Raw genomic sequence first — 19,349 nt, forward strand, 5'->3', positions numbered from 1 at the left:
ATTTATTGTAATTACTTTACTGGAATTAATCTCAATATTCAAAGTAAATATTGGTTCCTTTTATACTATTTCAGGATTCATTACAAGCAATACAACAAATAAATGTTATTAATGTTATTAGTCAGGACGGCCAAAACAAGATTTGAGTTGTTATAAACCAGATTGATCCTTTAAGTTCAAAAAAGTCCTATAACAGGGCTTTTATCAATCTTAAAAATTACACAAATCTCTGTTTTCTGTCTATCTCTGTTTCTATAACTGTTCTTGGATGAAATATAGTACTAAAGGATAAAAGGATAAGGGTGTGTTCGTGATTCGTTGCCCTGCTAACCTCGTGTTCTCATGCGTCACAGGTGGGTCAGGGAGTTCCTCAATGATGAAAACAGAGGCCTTGACGTCCTGGTGGAGTACCTCTCCTTTGCCCAGTGTGCAGTCATGTGAGTACTTTTATCAAAGTGTACTTGACACACACAGACACACACAGACACACACACACACACACACACACACACACACACATTTCTCCTGACTGTAGCCAAAAACCTTTCCTAAGGAGCTGGGTTGGGCAGTGGATTCAGATGCTGGGTTAACACGTCGTGTCCTGTGTAGAGCCTGTAATAAACCGCTCGTGCATCTAAAAGTGTGCTCTTGGCAGATCTTACTCTTTGGATGTCTTTGTATGCCCTGTTGCATACTTGGCAAACTGAATGTGTTTCTGGATAGATGCTATGTGGTGTAGTGCTGAGCTATACGTTGCCTGAATGGGATGGGATCTCTGTGCTGAGCTTTTATCATGCAGCTTGATGACAGTTCTTGTGATAACCCCTGGCTCTCTACCAAGCTGCCTCGCTGACCTAACCTCCCCCGTGCCTCTCCTCTACACCCCCCTGTGCCTCTCTGTCGGCTTGTCTATCTGTCTGTCTGTCTGTCTGTATGTGGCCCAGGTTGGATTTTGAGGGGCTGGAGAATGGGGAGGATGGCTACTTGGACAAGGCTAAATCTTGGAGCAGGTCCATAGAGGATCTGCACCACACCCAACCCTTCTGCAACACACTGGTGCGCTCTGCCCGCCAGTCTGTCCTCCGGTACGTATTGCTAAGCAAGCTTCCTCGCTGTGTTACCTATCCTTGTTGCCTCGCTCTGCTAACCGCGAATGCTATAAACATGTATTAGCATGCAAGCCGGTTGTCTTGGTGCTTGTATTGTTTCAGGGGGAAGCCTGAATGGTTGATGAGTTATTACTGGGTCTGCTGACCTAGCTCTTGACCTCAAGGCTCTGCACAAAGTCAATCAGAGATAGATACCAGAAATCTTTGACCTTTTTGCGTTATGAGTCTCTCTTTGTTAATAGTCCTCCCTCATCTGTCCAGATGTGCCTCTGCACCGTCTTCAGATGAGAGCCAGCTGTGAGCAGCAGCACATGTTGGACAGTTTTCTTCATCACTGAGCCACACACAGACAAGAGATGAAGAGACACAAGATGTAAAGTCTGATAGGAGTAAAAGACAAATAGCTTTCAGGCTTTATAGCATTTAGATTAAGATAACTACCGAATCTGTATTAGTGTAACTGTGTATCATGTATACCTGGGACAATGTATATGATTCAGAAATGCTGGATCATGAGACACGGTAAAGGCCATTTATAAACTGCACAAGGAAAGTAATAATACTATGTGCACATGATGACTGGGCATTACAGTTACATAACAGCAGTGTGTGTGCATAGACCTCAGTCTGTTGACAGAAGCAAGGAAACCAGGCTTCTCCCATGATGCATCTGTAACCTCAAAAGCCATCGAAGTTTTTTCTGTCAGACCTCATTCTCTGTAATTTTCTCTCTCTGCCTCTGTCTATGTGACAACACTTTAAACAAGAGTCATATGACTTCCAGATAAACTCCAGAAATAAATGAAACGAGCTTTGGTTAAACACCAACGTTTAAAGTCAAACACTGAGTTTGATTACTGAATCTCTTCTACATGTTAACTTCTGTCATCTGTTGCAGCTATGGCACGGTTTCCAACAGCAAAACCATCAAGAACTCCCGCCTCGTGAGCCAAAAAGATGATGTGCATGTGTGCATCATGTGCTTGAGAGCAATCATGAATTATCAGGTAACACCAGCACACAATGTGAGGATTACGTGTTTCCTGTGCTCGATATATTCTTAGGTTTTCCTTACCACATCCTGTTCTCTCTCCCTCTCACTGTCTGTGTCTTCTTCTTGCAGTATGGCTTCAATATGGTCATGTCTCACGCGCACGCAGTCAATGAAATTGCTCTCAGCTTGAACAATAAGAACTCACGGTAAGAACTGTGGCCCCCCGTCTCCTTAGACGCAGGGCTGGGTCTAACAATGGGGGAAACCCTGCAGCCAGTTCATATGATATGCCTCTCATTCTTCATGGGGCTCAGCTTCTCTCTGAAGTTGGGATCAGAGGCGTATATACAGGCTGTTAAAGGAATGTTTACTAAAGGGAGATTAGTGGTAAACCACCAGGGCTGATCACTTCATAATGAAGGCTGGGAGCGTAAACACTTGAAAAGCTCTAAAGACCTGCCCTGGCTTCAGACTTCAGCATTGATTATAGATTTCAACTTCCTTGCATGCATTTTGAGAACATACATTCTGGTAGCGTAGATAGTAGGGATAAAAATATTGGTACACTTAAGTATTACAAGTTTATGTTAAGTGATACTGTATCGATTTTTATGAATAATTTACATGCACAGATTTGTGGCAGTGGTTCATTTAATGTTGTGTTTAAACCTTTGACTACCAGATAGCAGTGTTGTAATTTATCAGCCATTTGACTCGTTAACTCCAACTTAACAACTGTTGCTACACTCTTAGAAATAAGGGTTCTCCAAGAAGGGCTGAAGTTTTACCCAGAACCATTTGCTTCTAAAAAACACCACATTGAAGAAAGGGTTCTTCAGGGTTTCTCTGTAAGACTAAGGGTTCAATGCAGAACACCTTTTCATCTAAGTATTTAGAGATCTTCACCCTCATATATTCAAATGTATATCCATGTTTCAAATGGTATTTTTAAATGTAGACGTATCTGTAATCACCTTAATTAGTTCATTTTATCTGCTATCATAGCTGATATCTTTACCATTATTTCATGCCATACAATTCCACATGATTTATTGTTTTTGTTTATGGGTACCAGGCACTTGGCATTTTGTATTCAGTCCTAATTTGGAACGGAGTTTCAGTTCCCAGCCCCACTGCACCATTGAAATAGTTAAGACTGCAGTAGTAGTGATTTCATGAAATCTCCGCCCTTAAAAACATGATTGTGAGCCCTAAATATTGTGGGTTGTGCTGGACCACATCAGCCCTTTTGGAACCTCATGAAGCCCGATGCTGCTGGACGTGGCTCCCTTGGCCCCAGTCTAACCTATTAAACTAAAACCATGAGAAGTGGAAGAGAGATCTATAAATAATGTAGTCACTTACTATTTTTGGGCTCCCTGGGTTGGTTCTAAATTAAACTTTTGGAAAATAAAGTTCTTGGTAGAACTCTTTGGGTGGGTTCTTGTCAGCACCTTTAGAAGATGGAAAGATTCGGGATGGAACCCCCTTAGATGGTTCTTGGTGGAAACTATTACATTTCTCTGTAGTACCTCTTGTAGGTAGTTGTGGGTGAAACCTTTCACAGATGGCTCTAGGTGTAATCCTTCCTGGTAGGTACGAGGAAGGACACTCTGAAAGGGTTTCAGGTGATACCTTTATAAAAGGTTCTACCAAAAATGGTTCTCCTATGGCAGGGGTCGGCAAACTTTGCTTTTTAAAGAGCCATTATTGGCCAAAAAAAAAAACTGTCTGGAGCCGCAAAACATATTTGAATAAAGGTAACAGCCTATTAAGTCGAAATTAGCTCATCAACATTACGAATAGGTCTTAATGACGATTTATTAATATGATTTACTACAAGGTGGCTACTCTGTAATTAGCAATTCATAATTATTTAGTACTCAAACTTTGCAGCATTGGTGGTGAAAGCAAATTAATCTGTCTACACACTATTAAATCTTATATTTTCTTCTAGGACTTGCTTTTTTTTTGCTTTTTTGGATTTTTTTGCTACAGAGACTCCAGGCTAGCCTCCACTACTGAAGTTCAGCAGAATTTAGAGGAAAGGCACTAGGTCATAGACGTATGATGCATACATTAGTTGTTGAAATGTCAAAACATTTTTTTGATTTGATGTATTGGCCACACATTTTTCATTAGAATGCAGTAATCACTTTAGGCGTACAATAATGACAAATGAAAAAATGAATGAAAAAAGACAGCATATAATTTTATGTCAAAGTCACAGGGAGCCAATGGAGATGGTCTAAAGAGCTGCATGTGGCTCTGGATCCACAGGTTGCCTACCCCTGTCTTACTGCTTTAAGCTGAAGAACCCTATATGGTTCTAGTTAGCACCTTTATTTCTAAGAGTGTAGCGTGTTACAAGGACTGTGATGATTGCAAATGCAGATCCCACTGTTCTGATGGAGAGTAAACTTTTTTTACTCAGACTTTATAGATACGGTGTTTTTTCTTTATACTATGACAGTTTTCCAAAAATTCGATTAAAAAAAATCACAATACATCAACTTGTTTATAATATTGCAGTATATCACAATATATTGAATTGTAACCCTCGTATCATGATGCATATTGTATTGCCAGCTTATTGTCAATACACAGCCCAAGTAGACAGTATACATTTTGTGCTTTTCGACTTTAATTTGACAAACTTAATGTTTGCAGTTGAACTTTATCCACATATGCTCTAACGAGTGTCTCTTTTACTTGCAGGACAAAAGCCTTGGTCCTGGAGCTGCTGGCTGCCGTGTGTCTAGTCCGAGGAGGTCACGAGATCATCCTCTCAGCATTTGACAACTTCAAAGAGGTGCCCAAAGCAACGTTTTAATGATACTTGAACCATTATCATCTAAAGTTGCACTATTTATTTTGGTGTTAATACATGACCAACCCTGTGAGCATTGAATGTACTTCAAAAAAAATCTAGCGGGCATTAATTAAATTGAGACGATTTCCCACATCACTGGTGTGCAAGAGGGCATAAAGGGGCAGTGTAGAGGAAAGTGGAGGAGCTGAGATTTCATGTCTACTGAGGGTGTAAGCAAAGCTCTACGGTGGCCTGTCTGCAGTCATTAGTCTCATTAAGACACCAGATGTGAGTCAACCTTGAACAATGATAAAGATCAACTCCCCGATGGGAGCCAGTAGACCACAAAGGTTTGCTTAGCTTCTCAGTTTCTGCCGACACAGTCACCTACCGGAACAAGACGATTACCTCACAGTCGAAAAGCCCCAGAGACACAAGAGCTAATCAACCCACCAGTCAAAACAAGATGGTGTGTCTATAGTGGTATTTTTTTTTAAAATGATACATTAATACAAGGTGACGGGTCTTTGAAATCTCTAAAGAAGGCCACCTATGGTATTCAACCACTGCTGTTCAGTAATATAAGGTCCATGACTGCTTCTATGCTCAGTTAGGATTGTCAGAAATTATTTTTGCAGTATGAAAAAATAGAATTGAGAATGCTGTGCTTGTTTTTTTTCTTCCTTGGATGTATTTCGGTGTAGGAATTTTGCTAAAATAATCTGTCCCATGTCTCTATCTTTCGCTGGCTTCCCTTCCCATGAGTTATGATCATGAGAAGAGGCTGTTGTTGCAAATGGAGTAAGCTTCCCTCTGTTTACATGCAGCTAAGCTCTTATTCGATCCTGGAATGTGTTTCATCATAACAAAATACTGTATTATGCCATGATCTGTCTCGTGAATTAATATAATACAGTAGATACACAAAGGATTTTGGATGAGCTCTGTTAGTTGTTTTGATATGTTTTAAAATTTATTTTTATTGCACCAACTCAAGACACAGCAGAACAACCCATAAACATGGAAGATATATGATCTCACTGACAGAGAGTAATGGATAGTAAAATAAGCAGTAAATTGTAGGAGAAAAGGAAAATTGAAGCAAAATTAAAAAAAGACAGTGGTGCTTTTTACTCTGAAATACAAAGTTCTGGTACAGCTCGTACAAGTGGTGCCCATTTCTTAATAAAAACCTTGATTGTTTTTGATTTGCTTTGATCTCTTCACAGACACAAACTAACTTAATCTTTCCTCTCCAATGCACTGAATGTAGAGACTGTGATATGTACATATTTTTGTGATTAAGAGCAAAATCCCTAATAGATAAATTACTGTTTTTGGTATGCACAGAGGATACCAAGAACAAAAAGTGCACTGTTAATAGTTAATACCCAAAATAGATTTAATCTCTTTTTTAACATTTAGCCAGTGCTGTAGGAGTTTCGGGAAGTCCCGAAAAGATAAAAGGTGAAGTCCCCTAACGTGCAACAGCCCCTCCAACATTAGTCAGATTAAACATTATGTTTTGACATTTAGACAATTAGTTTTAAAATAGATCATTTTGACCTTCCATTCAGATTCAGTGCTTGTTGGACATCTTGTTATTCTAAGACGTCACCCACTGGATTGCGGACTCTTGTTTTAAATCCTTGAGTTCAGCATTTTGGCCGTTGCCATCTTGTTTTTTTGTTTGTTGTCTTTTTTTGAGCCAGAAACTGGTCCCCAGGAGCCAATTTTCGTAGTGGCCAATCAGTTGTATTAAAACTTTCGAGTCCATTTTGATAGGACTGGGCCCAAAAAGAGTTTTTCTCATAGACTTCCATTGTGAAAGAGCGTGTGTGTGACAGTTGTTCAGCTTCACAACCCCAACAAAATTATTTATTTTACCTACAGCTAGATGCATGCAGTCCAATAACATTTGGAAAGTCAAGAAGAGCCACACGATTAAATCATATTATCCCCATTTAAGTTAGTGGAGTGCTAATAGGGAAGCAGCCAGCTTGGTCAGAGGAAGTCTCTAGTGCCCTTGCTCTATGGGCCCAATGATGCGGATGCAGCACTGATCATCTGGGTACCTTTACTGCATATGAATGTATTTAGCTCTTTACACCACTGAAAAACTTCCATAGGAACTAATGAGGCCCCGCCTTCTACGTGCTTTCCAGTTCTCTTTATAAATCCATGGCCAGATGTGACCATATTTGGACGAGAGGGTGGAGCTATGGAAGTGTGAGGGATGGATCTGACTGAGAACCTAAAGACAATATGAATATGTACAGACAGCCTGTCACTCAAAGCGGCCATGGTCTTAATTATGCATAACTTTAAACCTTAATAAAATGTAAACGGATGAGTCATGTAAAAATTCAGTCCCCATAGCAACCAAAACCGTTTTTTGTACCAGGCTTTAAACATGTTAATTTCACCTGTAAAGTCAGGCATTTTAACACAGGTGTCTATGGGGATTGACTCGCTTTTGGAGCCAAGTGGCCATTCAAAGAACTGCCGTTTTTGGCACTTCTGTGTTGGCTTCATTTTTCAGCCCTGGAGGTTGCAGCTTAGTTCAGTTGTGACTTTTTCATCCCACATTTCAGCTAAAATTAAAGTATCATAATTCATATTCAAAAATTTTTGTAAATCATCACCAAATGTCTTTTAATGTCCTTTTAGGTGTGTAAAGAGAAGCATCGCTTTGAGAGACTGATGGAATACTTCCGCTGTGAGGAGGGAAACATCGACTACATGGTAAGATTCGTGTTATGGATGTATGCTTTGGGGTATGACTGTGTCCAATTATCCATCAGATTAAATATTTTTGGATCTAAATCTGTCTGTGTCTGTGGTCCAGGTCGCTTGCATGCAGTTCATCAACATCGTGGTCCACTCAGTGGAGGACATGAACTTCAGAGTCCATCTGCAGTATGAATTCACCAAGCTGGGACTGGATGATTACCTGGAGGTAAGGTAACAATGCTGCGGTTAAAACAGGAAAACCAACAAATATCCTCAAGTGGAGATTATTTGTACAGTGGGTATAGAATATCTCTATATCTCTAATGCTTATTTATTCTCCATCACGTCAGAAATGTAAACACACGGAGAGTGACAAGCTGTCGGTGCAGATCCAGGCCTACCTGGATAACGTGTTTGACGTGGGTGGTCTGCTGGAAGATGCGGAGACGAAGAATGCAGCTCTGGAGAAGGTGGAGGAGCTGGAGGAGCACCTGTCCCATGTAAGTGCACCACCCAGTCTGGACCACCAACACAGCTCCCTGGGCTCGTTTATGAGATTGTTGTGGTTCACCAGCCATGTACTTAACTCCGCTGTTTCTACGTGGTGATTAGGAATCTACTCAGTGTTTGCATTTCACGAGTGGTTCAGAATAATGACGGGGTGGAGAACGCTGGAAAATACTGTGCGTGAAACAAGCATAATATTGTTCTCGTGTTAGCTCATTCGTTCTGGGCATTTGCCTTCGTAACCCACGCTGCTTTGCAAAGACCTTCTTCACACAGAAGGGTCGTGGGCAGCCCTGACATCACTCGAGGAATTTCATAACAAACTCTGCTCTCAGGGGTCAGGAATGATGGGGGAGGATGAGGGTGAAGAATCTACTGTGAACTCCTGTGCAACATGTGTAATCTGTTCAAAATCAAAACTAAAAGCTGTGTCATGCTGCTGCTGCGTCATGCTGCTAGGTATATCTTATTTCTTATTGATGATGCAGTGTATAGGGGAGAGAGTGGGAGGGAGTGGAACTGGGAAAGGTGCCCGTGCTGTGGATCAATTCTTGTATTCACTTCCTCTCATCTCTGCGTTGTTGTTCTCTGTGTCTTCTCCCGCAGGTGACGGAGAAGCTGCTGGAGGTTGAGAATGAAACCATGATGAAAGTAGCAGATCTGGAGAAGCTGCTCCTTCAGAAAGATAAGGACCTGCATGCGATACGGGTAAGCCTGCAGTCGTGATGATGTAATGCTGCTTTGACTGCCTCGCATCAGAAAGGCTTCACCTCACTGAGCGTTAGCAAAGATCTGTTTGAATAGCATGTAGTTAAATTGCTGTGATAGCAAATTAGGTCAGCAGGAAACAGGATGTTTCTTTGGCATGTGTAGTCATTGTGTTGTGCTCTTTATCGCCCCCTGGTGACTATTTAGGAGACATACGAGTCGACCAACACCCAGGTCAACACCCTGCGGAGGGTGCTGAAGGAGAAGGATGCAGCCTTCCAGAGACACTTCAACATCGAGAGGCGGCTGCTGGAGCTGGAACAGCAAGGCACCATCCGTTTGCACAAGAAGGCTGATGGAGACATTGCCATTGAGCCACTGGGCGTCGGGGGTGGAGGTGGGGGCGGTGGCCTTGGGATCCCACTGGGTGACATTGGGCAGCTGTCTTTGGGTTCAACAGCTGGCTTAACCGAACCAGGAGGGATAGACACCAGTTTACCACCAGCCAGTGAAGCCCCTCCACCTCCTCCGCCACCTCCACCGCCTCCTCCTCCTCTTCCCTCTGCCTCAGGTGATGACTCACAGTGATTTTGTCTGGTGACACATGCATGTGAAAGTTGACTGTGTTTGACTACAGACCCACAGCAGAGGTCTATTTTCAGTTCCCCTTCTTTGTTTATTCGTGCCAAGCCAGGTGATGGGTCGCAGCAGTGTGTTTCTGTGCCAGACAGGAAAAGGAAATACAAGTTGTTTCCTTTGTGTGTGAGTGTGAAGGCAGACTGCAGCACATGAGAAACACTAACAACTGAAAGAGTGGTTTTCGGCTCAGAGAGGACTTGCAGGAGATAACAGCACCGCATAGAATATAACACACAGATGTCACAATACATATAATACAGGCGTAGAATTAAGTAGATCGAATATGAAGAGACTAATAAGGAATGGCAAAACACAGAGGATCAAAGTGAGGTTATGCGATTGATAAAATGACACCAAAATATCAACATATAAAATGGATAAACAAAAGCATTTCAACATTTTCTTGTACATCAATTCCAGGTCAGAGTGTGCCAATCCCACCACCACCACCACCTCCTCTCGCTCCACCTCTGCCAGATGCTTCTCCATCTGTTATCCTCAGTTTGGGTCTCTCAGGTGAGGGCTGATACAAATGATATTATTGTTATGCACTTTTTCCTTTGCTTTATATTCCACTGCAGGCACATAATAACAATTTTATGTATTTTATTTAATTCTCGACTTCAGCTATCAGAATCAAGAAGCCCATCAAGACAAAGTTCCGCCTGCCTGTGTTTAACTGGACGGCCTTGAAGCCCAATCAGATCAACGGCACAGTCTTCAACGAGATTGACGACGAACGTGTGCTGGAGGTAAATTACACAGATAAAACAGCTTTTTATTATTTACTATAGAGTGCTGCAGGAATGAGTCCTAAACTCAGACATGCACTAATATTGTTGCTCTTGTGGTTCCCTTGTCTTAGTCAGTGAGTTGATCAGATGCCTGAAGTAAGGTTTGTGGTTCACACAAGCCCAAGTACATGACAAAAAATAAGTCAGTACATACCCCACTCTTGACTATTCAAGCTTTTGCATGTCTTAAAAAAGACGCTTGCTAACAAGTGGCTAAATGAGACCACAGAGTGTTGCGCTGAGCACAGCTTCATAGCCTGGTTGTGGTGGCCGTGTGAGGTCTTGTGATTGTAGTGTAGTTCGTTTATGGCCTGTCGTTAGCTTTCTACTTCTGTAGATTGCATTTACGCTTAAAAAATCATGAAAGTGGTGTTCATTTGTGAAGATTATCTTGCTGAACAAAACGTGTAAGTATCTTAAACTTTTGTTTGCCACAGAGCTCATTTTCTGCAATAATCCAAAATCCAATAGAAAAAAAATCTGCTGGCTCTTTGTTGAGGGAACCAAGGTGATGATAACTTCCAGGTCGGGCAAAAAAAAAAAAAAAAAAATCCATCCCTGCAGCAGTCTATTTATTTACACTCAAAAGTTCAGGTAAATTTGCTAAATCCTGACTGGTGCATGGCAATACATGACATTACCTTTTTTCCCCATTGAGCCACACCCACCTTGAATCAGTGAGAAGAGCATGGAAAAAACAAAGATCAGATACCGCTCGTGAAATAAAAAATGTTCTAACCAGCAGAAAATAGTGTTCATGTACGAGCCCATAACAGAACATGCCAGTAAACTGTCACTCATGTGCAGGAGCTGGATCTGGAGAGGTTTGAGGAGCTGTTTAAGACCAGAGCCCAGGGTCCAATTGTGGATCTTTCCTGCACAAAGAGCAAAGTAGCCCAGAAGGCTGTAAACAAAGTCACCCTCCTGGACGCCAATCGCTCCAAGAACTTAGCCATCACACTGCGAAAGGCTAACAAGAGCACAGAAGAGATCTGCAGAGCAATAGAGAAGTATGCACTCTTACTGGAGTTGAGATCCTTTTAAAACCACAGACAAGATAGAACAAATTACTAATGTGTTATGTTCACCCAGGTTTGACCTCAAGGCCTTACCTGTCGACTTTGTGGAGTGCCTGATGCGTTTCCTGCCCACGGACGCAGAGGTGAAGGTGCTGCGTCAGTATGAGCGTGAGCGGCGTCCACTGGACCAGCTGGCGGAGGAAGATCGCTTTATGTTGTTTTTCAGCAAGATCGAGAGGCTCACGCAGAGAATGAACATCATCACGTTTGTCGGGAACTTTGCTGACAACATCAACATGCTTACACCACAGCTCAACGCTGTCATCGCTGCTTCTGGCTCAGTGAAATCTGCACCAAAGTTGAAAAGAGTGCTCGAGGTAACAAGTGTTTGTTTGACTGGTTTTTATCAATCAGCATTGTTTCCATTCTTCATATATATTCATTTATTCTTCTGGTTTACTTGTAGATCATCTTAGCCTTGGGGAACTACATGAACAGCAGCAAGCGAGGCTGCGTTTATGGCTTCAAATTACAAAGTCTCGATCTGGTAAGTATTACGTAGTGGAATTTAGAGACATTTTTCAAGTGCTCAGTTTATCCCCACACCAATAATCACAAAAATATGCCACAGAGTTTATTTGTACAGTGCTTTGCTGATATTCCCATTCATTCCTATTGCTCCACAGCTGCTGGACACTAAGTCTACAGACAGGAAGATGACGTTGCTCCATTACATAGCTCTCATTCTGAAAGAGAAGTACCCTGAGCTGGCCAACTTCTACAGCGAGCTGCACTTTGTGGATAAAGCTGCAGCGGGTGAGTTATGAAGACATGTTAATAAAACAGTCAGCTACTGTATGTTCAGTTAAAGGTTCAGTAGGTAACTTTTATGAATTTAACTTTTTGTCATATCTGCTGAAACCGTTACTATATCCTGAAAGAAGAAGAAGAAATACTGTATTAATCCCAGAGGGGAAATTCAATTTTTTCACTCGTCATACACACACAGGCCTGAAATACACACACACACGCACAAGTAGGATCTGTACATGCTTTAAATGGAGAGATGTTGTTGTTCAAAGTTTATTAAGGATAAACCTCCCCAGCTTTCAGTCCACGTTCTGTACTTGGTCTGGATGGGGACTTGAGTTGGCGACCCTCCGGTTCCCAACCCAAGTCCCTATGGACTGAGCTACTGCCGCCCCTGTCACTACATCCTGACAGACGTACATGGGAAAATAATCTGTGAAAAAATCAGGTTCCTCTGCCTCCTGAAAGTGCTCCAAATGGCATTTTCAAGAATCCACCGAGTCAGCAGGAGTCTCAAACGTAGTGTCAATTACCGCTTGTGCACATGCTGCACAGCCCCACTCCCGTGCATACTCTCACTCAGTCAAGCTCATTATCTTTAACGTACGGCTTCTGTTTTGGTTTCAGTTTGAAATCCTTTCAGGTCCTGTACCTGTCTCCACCTCGGAAAAGCTGCTCTGGTGCTCCTGTTTTCTTTTGGGCGGGGTTTAAATCTTTCTTTTTAGCTTGCTTTTCATCATTGGTCTTCTTCTGTTTGCATGTCTTTTCTGTGTACGCTGTTGTTGGCAATGAAACGTGTACACATGCAGTGTTTGGCAGCTGCGTAAGAGACTCAGATTGTTTTTTTCTGTTGAGGCACGGTGGATTCCTCAAATGCCAATTGAAGCACTATGAGGAGGCAGAGGAACATAATTTTTTTCACAGATTATCTTTCTAGTGTACTACTCTCAGGATTAGCGACAGTTATTTTTTTAGAAAGTTACCCATTGTAGCTTTAAATGAGAACAGTTCTGTGGTAATGTGCTCATATATGGTTGTATTGCTGTAAATAAAACATATTCCCCTTCTGATTGTGTGCAAAAGTATCTCTGGAAAATGTGCTGCTGGATGTTCGAGAGCTGGGGAAAGGCATGGACCTGATTCGGAAAGAGTGCAGTCTCCATGACCATTCAGTTCTGAAAGGCTTCGTCCAGGCCAGTGACCCACAGCTGGACAAGCTGCAGAAGGACGCCAAGACAGCAGAGGTATCCAACACTGTCCTCACCTCTTAACCTCAAAGGCAACAAAATGAAAATAGACATGAGGCAAACGTCTGTCACAGATGCAGCTCACTGACCTCTAACACACAAACCAATCATCATGACTCGACAGTGTTTACACACAATGCTTCCACTCTGGCACTGTCCTTTCCCGATTCTAGGAAGCCTTCAACAATGTGGTGAACTACTTCGGAGAGAGTGCCAAGACGACTCCACCCTCGGTGTTCTTCCCTGTGTTTGTGCGCTTTATCAAGGCCTACAAGGTGAGGTCACCCAGCAGCATCTTTCCTCACTTCTGTACTGACAGGGCGCAGCTTTCTCTCCTGGTCAGATGGGAAGTTCCCTGGTTTCAGACTTGGATGTTGTCAGACTCAGTGAGAGCAGAGCAGGGCAGAGCTTTGGCTGCCTCTGTGCCACAGGACGTGGCGCATAGTCCGAGGCCAAATAACAGGAAAGGCCAGCTGGGTCTGACTCCAGAGCTGCAGCTGTGGTGTTTAGACTGGTTCTTCCCCCTCCCTCTCCCCCTCTTTCCCTCATCCCCTTTACCCCCGGACAGCCTCGCCCTGCCCCACCACACAGCACACTTCCTGGGATTGTTCTCAGTCTGGATTTATGGGATCTGCTTAAGGAAATGTGCAACACAAGGATTTCTTTGTATGTGTGTGTGTGTGTGTCTGTCTGTGTATGAGTTACTTAAAGGTATAAACTTAAACTTTTAGGAAGTACGTTTGTTATGACCCCAAGATGGCCCAGGGGAGAGCGGTGTAACATAAAACCTGGTGCAGAATATGGGGAGTTGAAATAGTAACAAAAAAATAATCAACCAATTAAATAAAATTTGACAGCAAATTCACTACCTTTCTAATATTAACCTGGCAACAACATACAACAGAAATAACTTGTGTTCTTGCAGAGAGTTAGATGAGAGGATCGATACACCTCCTTGCCAGCCCTTTAAAGGAATACTTCATCCCCCCAAATGACCATTTGTTTTTTCAAGAACTCAGCCCATGTTTCACTGAATTTGTGATTTTGTTTGCCTCCAAAGAGAATGAAGAATCCAAGAACTAAGAAAATTATTGATCGGCTGGAGTAAAACGGTGCTACATTTAATCCATTTAAAAACTCTCAAGCACCTCTTGCAGTATAATCCAAGTCTTATTCAAAAAGTTGCATGCTCAGTTCTTCCCAAACTCTAAAACACTAAAACGTAACTATTTAATACTGATATGAAAGTGAAACGTATCTATGCTTTCTTCAACGACAGACTCCATTGACAAAAACAGTCTTTCAGTCAGGAACACTTTAGTCGAGGAAAACTTTATTTCTATTTGCAGTATTATATTTGGCAGTATGGCTCTGTCCTGGGGCCTCTCTGCCTTTCCTTGGGCCTACACAGGAAGCCTCTTCCACGTGCCTATGTGGAAAGCCTAAGGCAGAGAGAGCACACCTCTCCACCCTTCTGCGTGCTTACATGGAAAGCCCAAGGCAGAGAGAGCAAACCTCCCTGCCCTTCCATGTGTGAATGAGAAAAGCCTGAGGCAGCGAGAGCAAACTTCCCTGCCCTTCCATGCGCCTACATGAAAAGCATAAGTCAGGAAGAGCAGCAGCAAAGAGTTTTATTCACAAATTCAATGAAATGTAAGGTTAGTAATTGATGTACAAATGGTAATTTGGGGGGTGAAGTATTCCTTTAAATATAAGAGGCCAGTAAATTTAGCTTGGTATAAATACTGGAAACAGCTCGTTTGGCTCTGTCCACAGCTAAGATAATTTGCTGCTGGCTGTAGCTTTATATTTACATATAAAGTGGTATTGATCTTCTCATCTAACTCTCAGCAAGAAAGCAAATATGTGCAATTCCCAAATTATTATTATTACTGCTTTAAAGCAAATTTAGTGTTATGTATAGAAAAGTTGTGTGTGTTAGAAAGCTTAAAAGAGGAAAACAGGAACAGAAAGATTACATTTCTAATGATTGATAATGTTCATCAAAGTGTATGTGTTTTGGTGTGTGTCCTGTTTATGTTCCCCTTTTGACCTGTTTTTTCTACCTTTAAAGGGCCACACACGTGTATTGACTTGGATTTGTTTGAGCTTCAGTGTCTTGTGGCAGACGGTCATGTTTTTCTCTTCTCAACAGGATGCAGTGGAAGAAAACGAGCAGAGGAAAAAGCAGGAGGAAGCAATGAGAGAAAAGTTACTGGCTCAGGAGGCTAAACAGCATGACCCCAAGGTACAGTGCATGCAACTGAGCTGGATGAAACCTATCAGATGTTTACTCAGTGCTAAATAAAGCTGTGTGGCGTGCCAAAAAGCACAGTGAACAGCACAAATATCCTCTCTGCCGGTTCAGGTCCAGGCCCACAAGAAGAGGCAGCAGCAGCAGGAGCTGATCGCGGAGTTGCGCAAGCGGCAAGCCAAAGACCACCGGCCCGTGTACGAGGGCAAGGATGGCACTATTGAGGACATCATCACAGGTGGGCCAGACAGCACCCTAAAAAGACCCCATGTGGGTACCAGAAGCCCCGGTCGTCCCAAGTCGAGGATGACTGTGGTCATTCACTGCTCGGCTCCTTTGAATTGCACCTTGTGCTACGTAGTCCAGACACCACCACATCTGGAGCACAGCACGTAGCAGCACAGCAGCCTCTGGTTATTCCATGATGTGCTGTCTAGCTAGAAATGCTGCTGAGCCTCAGTATGTACATAGACAGACAGTTTGAAGTGTACATGAATATCAGTATATAGAGTCCTAATTTGCAGGATCCTTCTTTAAAACTACTTTGTGCAAATTTTTATGTGATAATAGTATTTTTCAAAGTATTCTGATGATGGTTTTTGTTTGTAGAAAAATAAGGCAATGCCAGTGAAAACTGGTTGAGGATTACACGAAGGTCTTCCTTAACTTTACCACTAGGAGTCGCCATTTTAAAATCCCTCCTGTAAGGGCTTTAATGGGAGACAAAAAGCAGCATCTACAGCCTCAGGATAGCACATGAGCTAACAGATGTTTTTGTCGAAAACTATTAATCAGTTCCTAAAACATGAATAATATAAATGTTCCAATAACATAATTGTAAGTAATGTTAATAATGCTTCTAAGCCACTACTCTCAGAGCTGTTAACAGCCCTAAGACATGCTCAGTGTGTCCTAATCTGATAACACTTTAGTTTAAGTCCCCTGTTTAGCGTTTAAAGCCGTACACAGACATTTAAGAAATGATTTATTACACACTAAAATATAGTTGTATGTAGCTATATGGATGTTTTAGGGTGTTTTCACACCTGCCCTGTTTGGTTCGGTTCAGTCAGACTCAAGTTTGTTTGCCCCCTAATTGCAATTTGTTTTGGCAAAATGTGTCTTTATATACTTAAAAGGGACTGGGCGTTTAATTGGGACTAGGCTTTTAATTTAAGTTTTACAGTATATAAAGACACATTTTCTATATTTATAGCTGTTTTTGGTACCATTTTATAATACAGATGCCTCCGCTAATGGCTGCCCACAGAAGGAGTTATAGTTGATTACAAACACATGAATAAACACTACATTATGGCATGTTATAAGACTTTTATTAAATGTTAACATAGTGCTTATAAATGCAAAATAGAGGGACGTAAAGTAAAATGTTGCCCCTAATCCTACTAAAGACTTCCTGAGGGTTTTACTGTGCGACACACAAAAAGAAGCGCAGGTTCATTAGTCTCCTGAAAGACATTTGAAGATGGTCCAGTGTTTTTTTTTTCACCCCGGAGAAGGGTAGCAGTGTCTCAGGTGTGACATGTTTTCTCTCCCTCACCCTCCTCCCCCAGTACTGAAGAGCGTGCCCTTCACAGCCCGCACTGCTAAACGCGGCTCACGGTTCTTCTGTGAAGCCAACCTCTGTGACGACGCCAACTGCTAGCCCTTCCCCCCTAATGCCAAGGTTGTCCAGGTGTCTCTCGTACGCCTCCTGACCCCCACTGTGCATGCAGCATGATCCCTGTCACCCAAACCCAACCCCACCACTACAACTACTGTGAACTAACTTTGGGCCGTCATTTGGTTGTTTGTGTTCTCCTTCAGAGGACTCCTATCAGGCGTCTGGTGATAGGAGTCAGCCAAACCTCTTTGCCTGGTGCAGATCTACATGGGAAAATAAGAGTTGTACAGCGTGTCAACATATTTTCTTAAAAGTGAAAAATATGTTGATGCATTCACGGTACAATCAGCCATGACTGTAATTAAATTACCATCATGCATGACACATTTAAAAGGCTGTGCGTTATAATGGTGTTTTTCTCTCAAGAAGCTGAATTCAACAATGATAACATAAAGAGGTTTGGCTAATTTACTGGTTGTATAAACGATGCCTTGTTCCATGAAACTAACTTGTTTGGTGTTGGTTTCCGGCTAACATGTGACTCTTCTTTCCTCAACCACCACTGTTCATTCTACCCCCTCCAGCTGAAAAGAAGATTAATGACAGTATTTCCCACTCTCAAGAGAGGGTAAGGAAGGTAGCCTGGCTGAAACCCGGCCCGCTTGGCCCTCGAGCTCCTGTGTGCTGCTACAGTGATGTCAGCTGCTTCGGCTAGTGCTTTGGACGCAAAATAAAAGAAAAAAAAGAAAGGCTTCACAGCACTAAGATTTGCTTTTCAACACAATAGTTAGGGAACAAAGTAACTGAAGGAGAAAAGAAGCATGTTACAGTTTATAGTTTAAGAGAAATTCAGTATTATGAAAGCCCACTGACCACAGTGTGATAAAGAAAAGATCCTGTACGTCGGCTTTCTCAAAATAATGACTCACTTATTTTAAAATGATGAGTCTGCCTCTCAAGATAATGACTTAGTATCTCAAAAAATACCAAGTTAGTATCTCAAAATAATGAGAAGCTTTTTCAAAACAATGACTTGCTTATCTACAGAGTACTGACTTTGTATCTCAATATGGAATGATTTATTCCATTTTATTTTGAAATAATGACTTAGTACTTAAAAAATAATGACTCAGTATCTAAAGATAATGAGATAGTATCTCAAAATGCTGACTTATTTATTTCGTGATAATAATAAGAAAGGTTCTCAAAATAAACTAATAAAATAGACTTAGTTATCTCAAAATAATGGCTTACTTATTTCAAAATATTAAGTATCTCAAAATAAAAAGAAACATTTTTAAAATTATAATTTTTGAACTTGATCTTAAAATATTGACTCACTTATCTTAAAGTAAGTATTTATCAAAGAATAATTAGTAGGTATCTCAAAACAGTGATTAAGAGTCATAAAATAATGAGAATGTTTTTGTTCTCACTATTTTATTATTTATTTTATTTATTTATTGTTTTATTTTATTTTGAGATCTTAAGTTAATTTTTAAGGTCTCTTAGTATTTTTAGATACAAAGTCATTATTTGGACTTACTAACACATTATTTTAAGAAAGTTTATTATAATGACGTGAAGAATCTTTTTTTTTATCACACTGGTGAAAATGGGCTCCCGTACAACATCACTTCCCCCCAACAGTCTTTAAAACATGAATTCACTTTTTTAATTTTCCACCAAGTCTTTACCTCAGAGAGGAAGTTTTTGTGTTTTTTTTAAGAACATCATTGTTTAGTTTCAGTGACTACTTGTACCCTTAAATCATCATCCTCATCATCATCCTCATCATCATCATCATCCTGACCCCCTCCCGTTATGTGTTGCATGTTGTCCAGTGTTCATTTACTTCTCACCTGTCAACAACGTCCGCCATGTTTTGTCTTTGCTAACTGTCATCCGCGGTGTGCTCAACAGCTGTTTGGTCAACAGGCTCTAGAAAACGAAAACACACACAGTCAGTCAGATAAACATGAACGCAGTCTGTATCCAAAATGTTTTACAGAGCTGAGAGGTTTACTTCAGACACAGCCAGCTTGTTGCTCATTAACCTGTAGAGCTTGTTGACCATTGTACTGTAACTGTAACAATGA

At 41.5% G+C, this 19,349-nt stretch overlaps 1 protein-coding gene across 5 annotated transcripts in view; it reads left to right on the forward strand.

Annotated features, from left to right (window-relative positions):
• The window catches only part of fmnl3 (formin-like 3), a 48,737-nt gene that overhangs the window by 26,924 nt on the left and 2,464 nt on the right, over positions 1-19,349 (forward strand). Inside the window, exons 5-25 of one of the 5 annotated variants that reach the window (XM_049580605.1) lie at positions 354-437; positions 945-1,085; positions 2,008-2,116; positions 2,233-2,309; positions 4,822-4,915; positions 7,586-7,660; positions 7,764-7,874; positions 7,999-8,148; positions 8,762-8,863; positions 9,071-9,434; positions 9,923-10,018; positions 10,130-10,254; positions 11,104-11,306; positions 11,389-11,692; positions 11,782-11,862; positions 12,002-12,131; positions 13,209-13,369; positions 13,546-13,647; positions 15,528-15,620; positions 15,741-15,864; positions 17,201-17,322. In XM_049580605.1, coding sequence (XP_049436562.1) covers positions 354-437; positions 945-1,085; positions 2,008-2,116; positions 2,233-2,309; positions 4,822-4,915; positions 7,586-7,660; positions 7,764-7,874; positions 7,999-8,148; positions 8,762-8,863; positions 9,071-9,434; positions 9,923-10,018; positions 10,130-10,254; positions 11,104-11,306; positions 11,389-11,692; positions 11,782-11,862; positions 12,002-12,131; positions 13,209-13,369; positions 13,546-13,647; positions 15,528-15,620; positions 15,741-15,864; positions 17,201-17,292 — 2,818 coding nt within the window. In that variant the 3' untranslated portion in view covers positions 17,293-17,322. Of the gene's footprint in view, positions 1-353; positions 438-944; positions 1,086-2,007; positions 2,117-2,232; positions 2,310-4,821; positions 4,916-7,585; positions 7,661-7,763; positions 7,875-7,998; positions 8,149-8,761; positions 8,864-9,070; positions 9,435-9,922; positions 10,019-10,129; positions 10,255-11,103; positions 11,307-11,388; positions 11,693-11,781; positions 11,863-12,001; positions 12,132-13,208; positions 13,370-13,545; positions 13,648-15,527; positions 15,621-15,740; positions 15,865-17,200; positions 17,323-17,834; positions 17,879-19,349 lie in introns of all 5 variants that reach the window. The other 4 variants (XM_049580604.1, XM_049580607.1, XM_049580608.1 and 1 more) reach the window with 4 other exon arrangements.

This window comes from Epinephelus fuscoguttatus, linkage group LG7, assembly GCF_011397635.1.
Source record: "Epinephelus fuscoguttatus linkage group LG7, E.fuscoguttatus.final_Chr_v1".
Lineage (NCBI taxonomy): Eukaryota > Metazoa > Chordata > Actinopteri > Perciformes > Serranidae > Epinephelus > Epinephelus fuscoguttatus.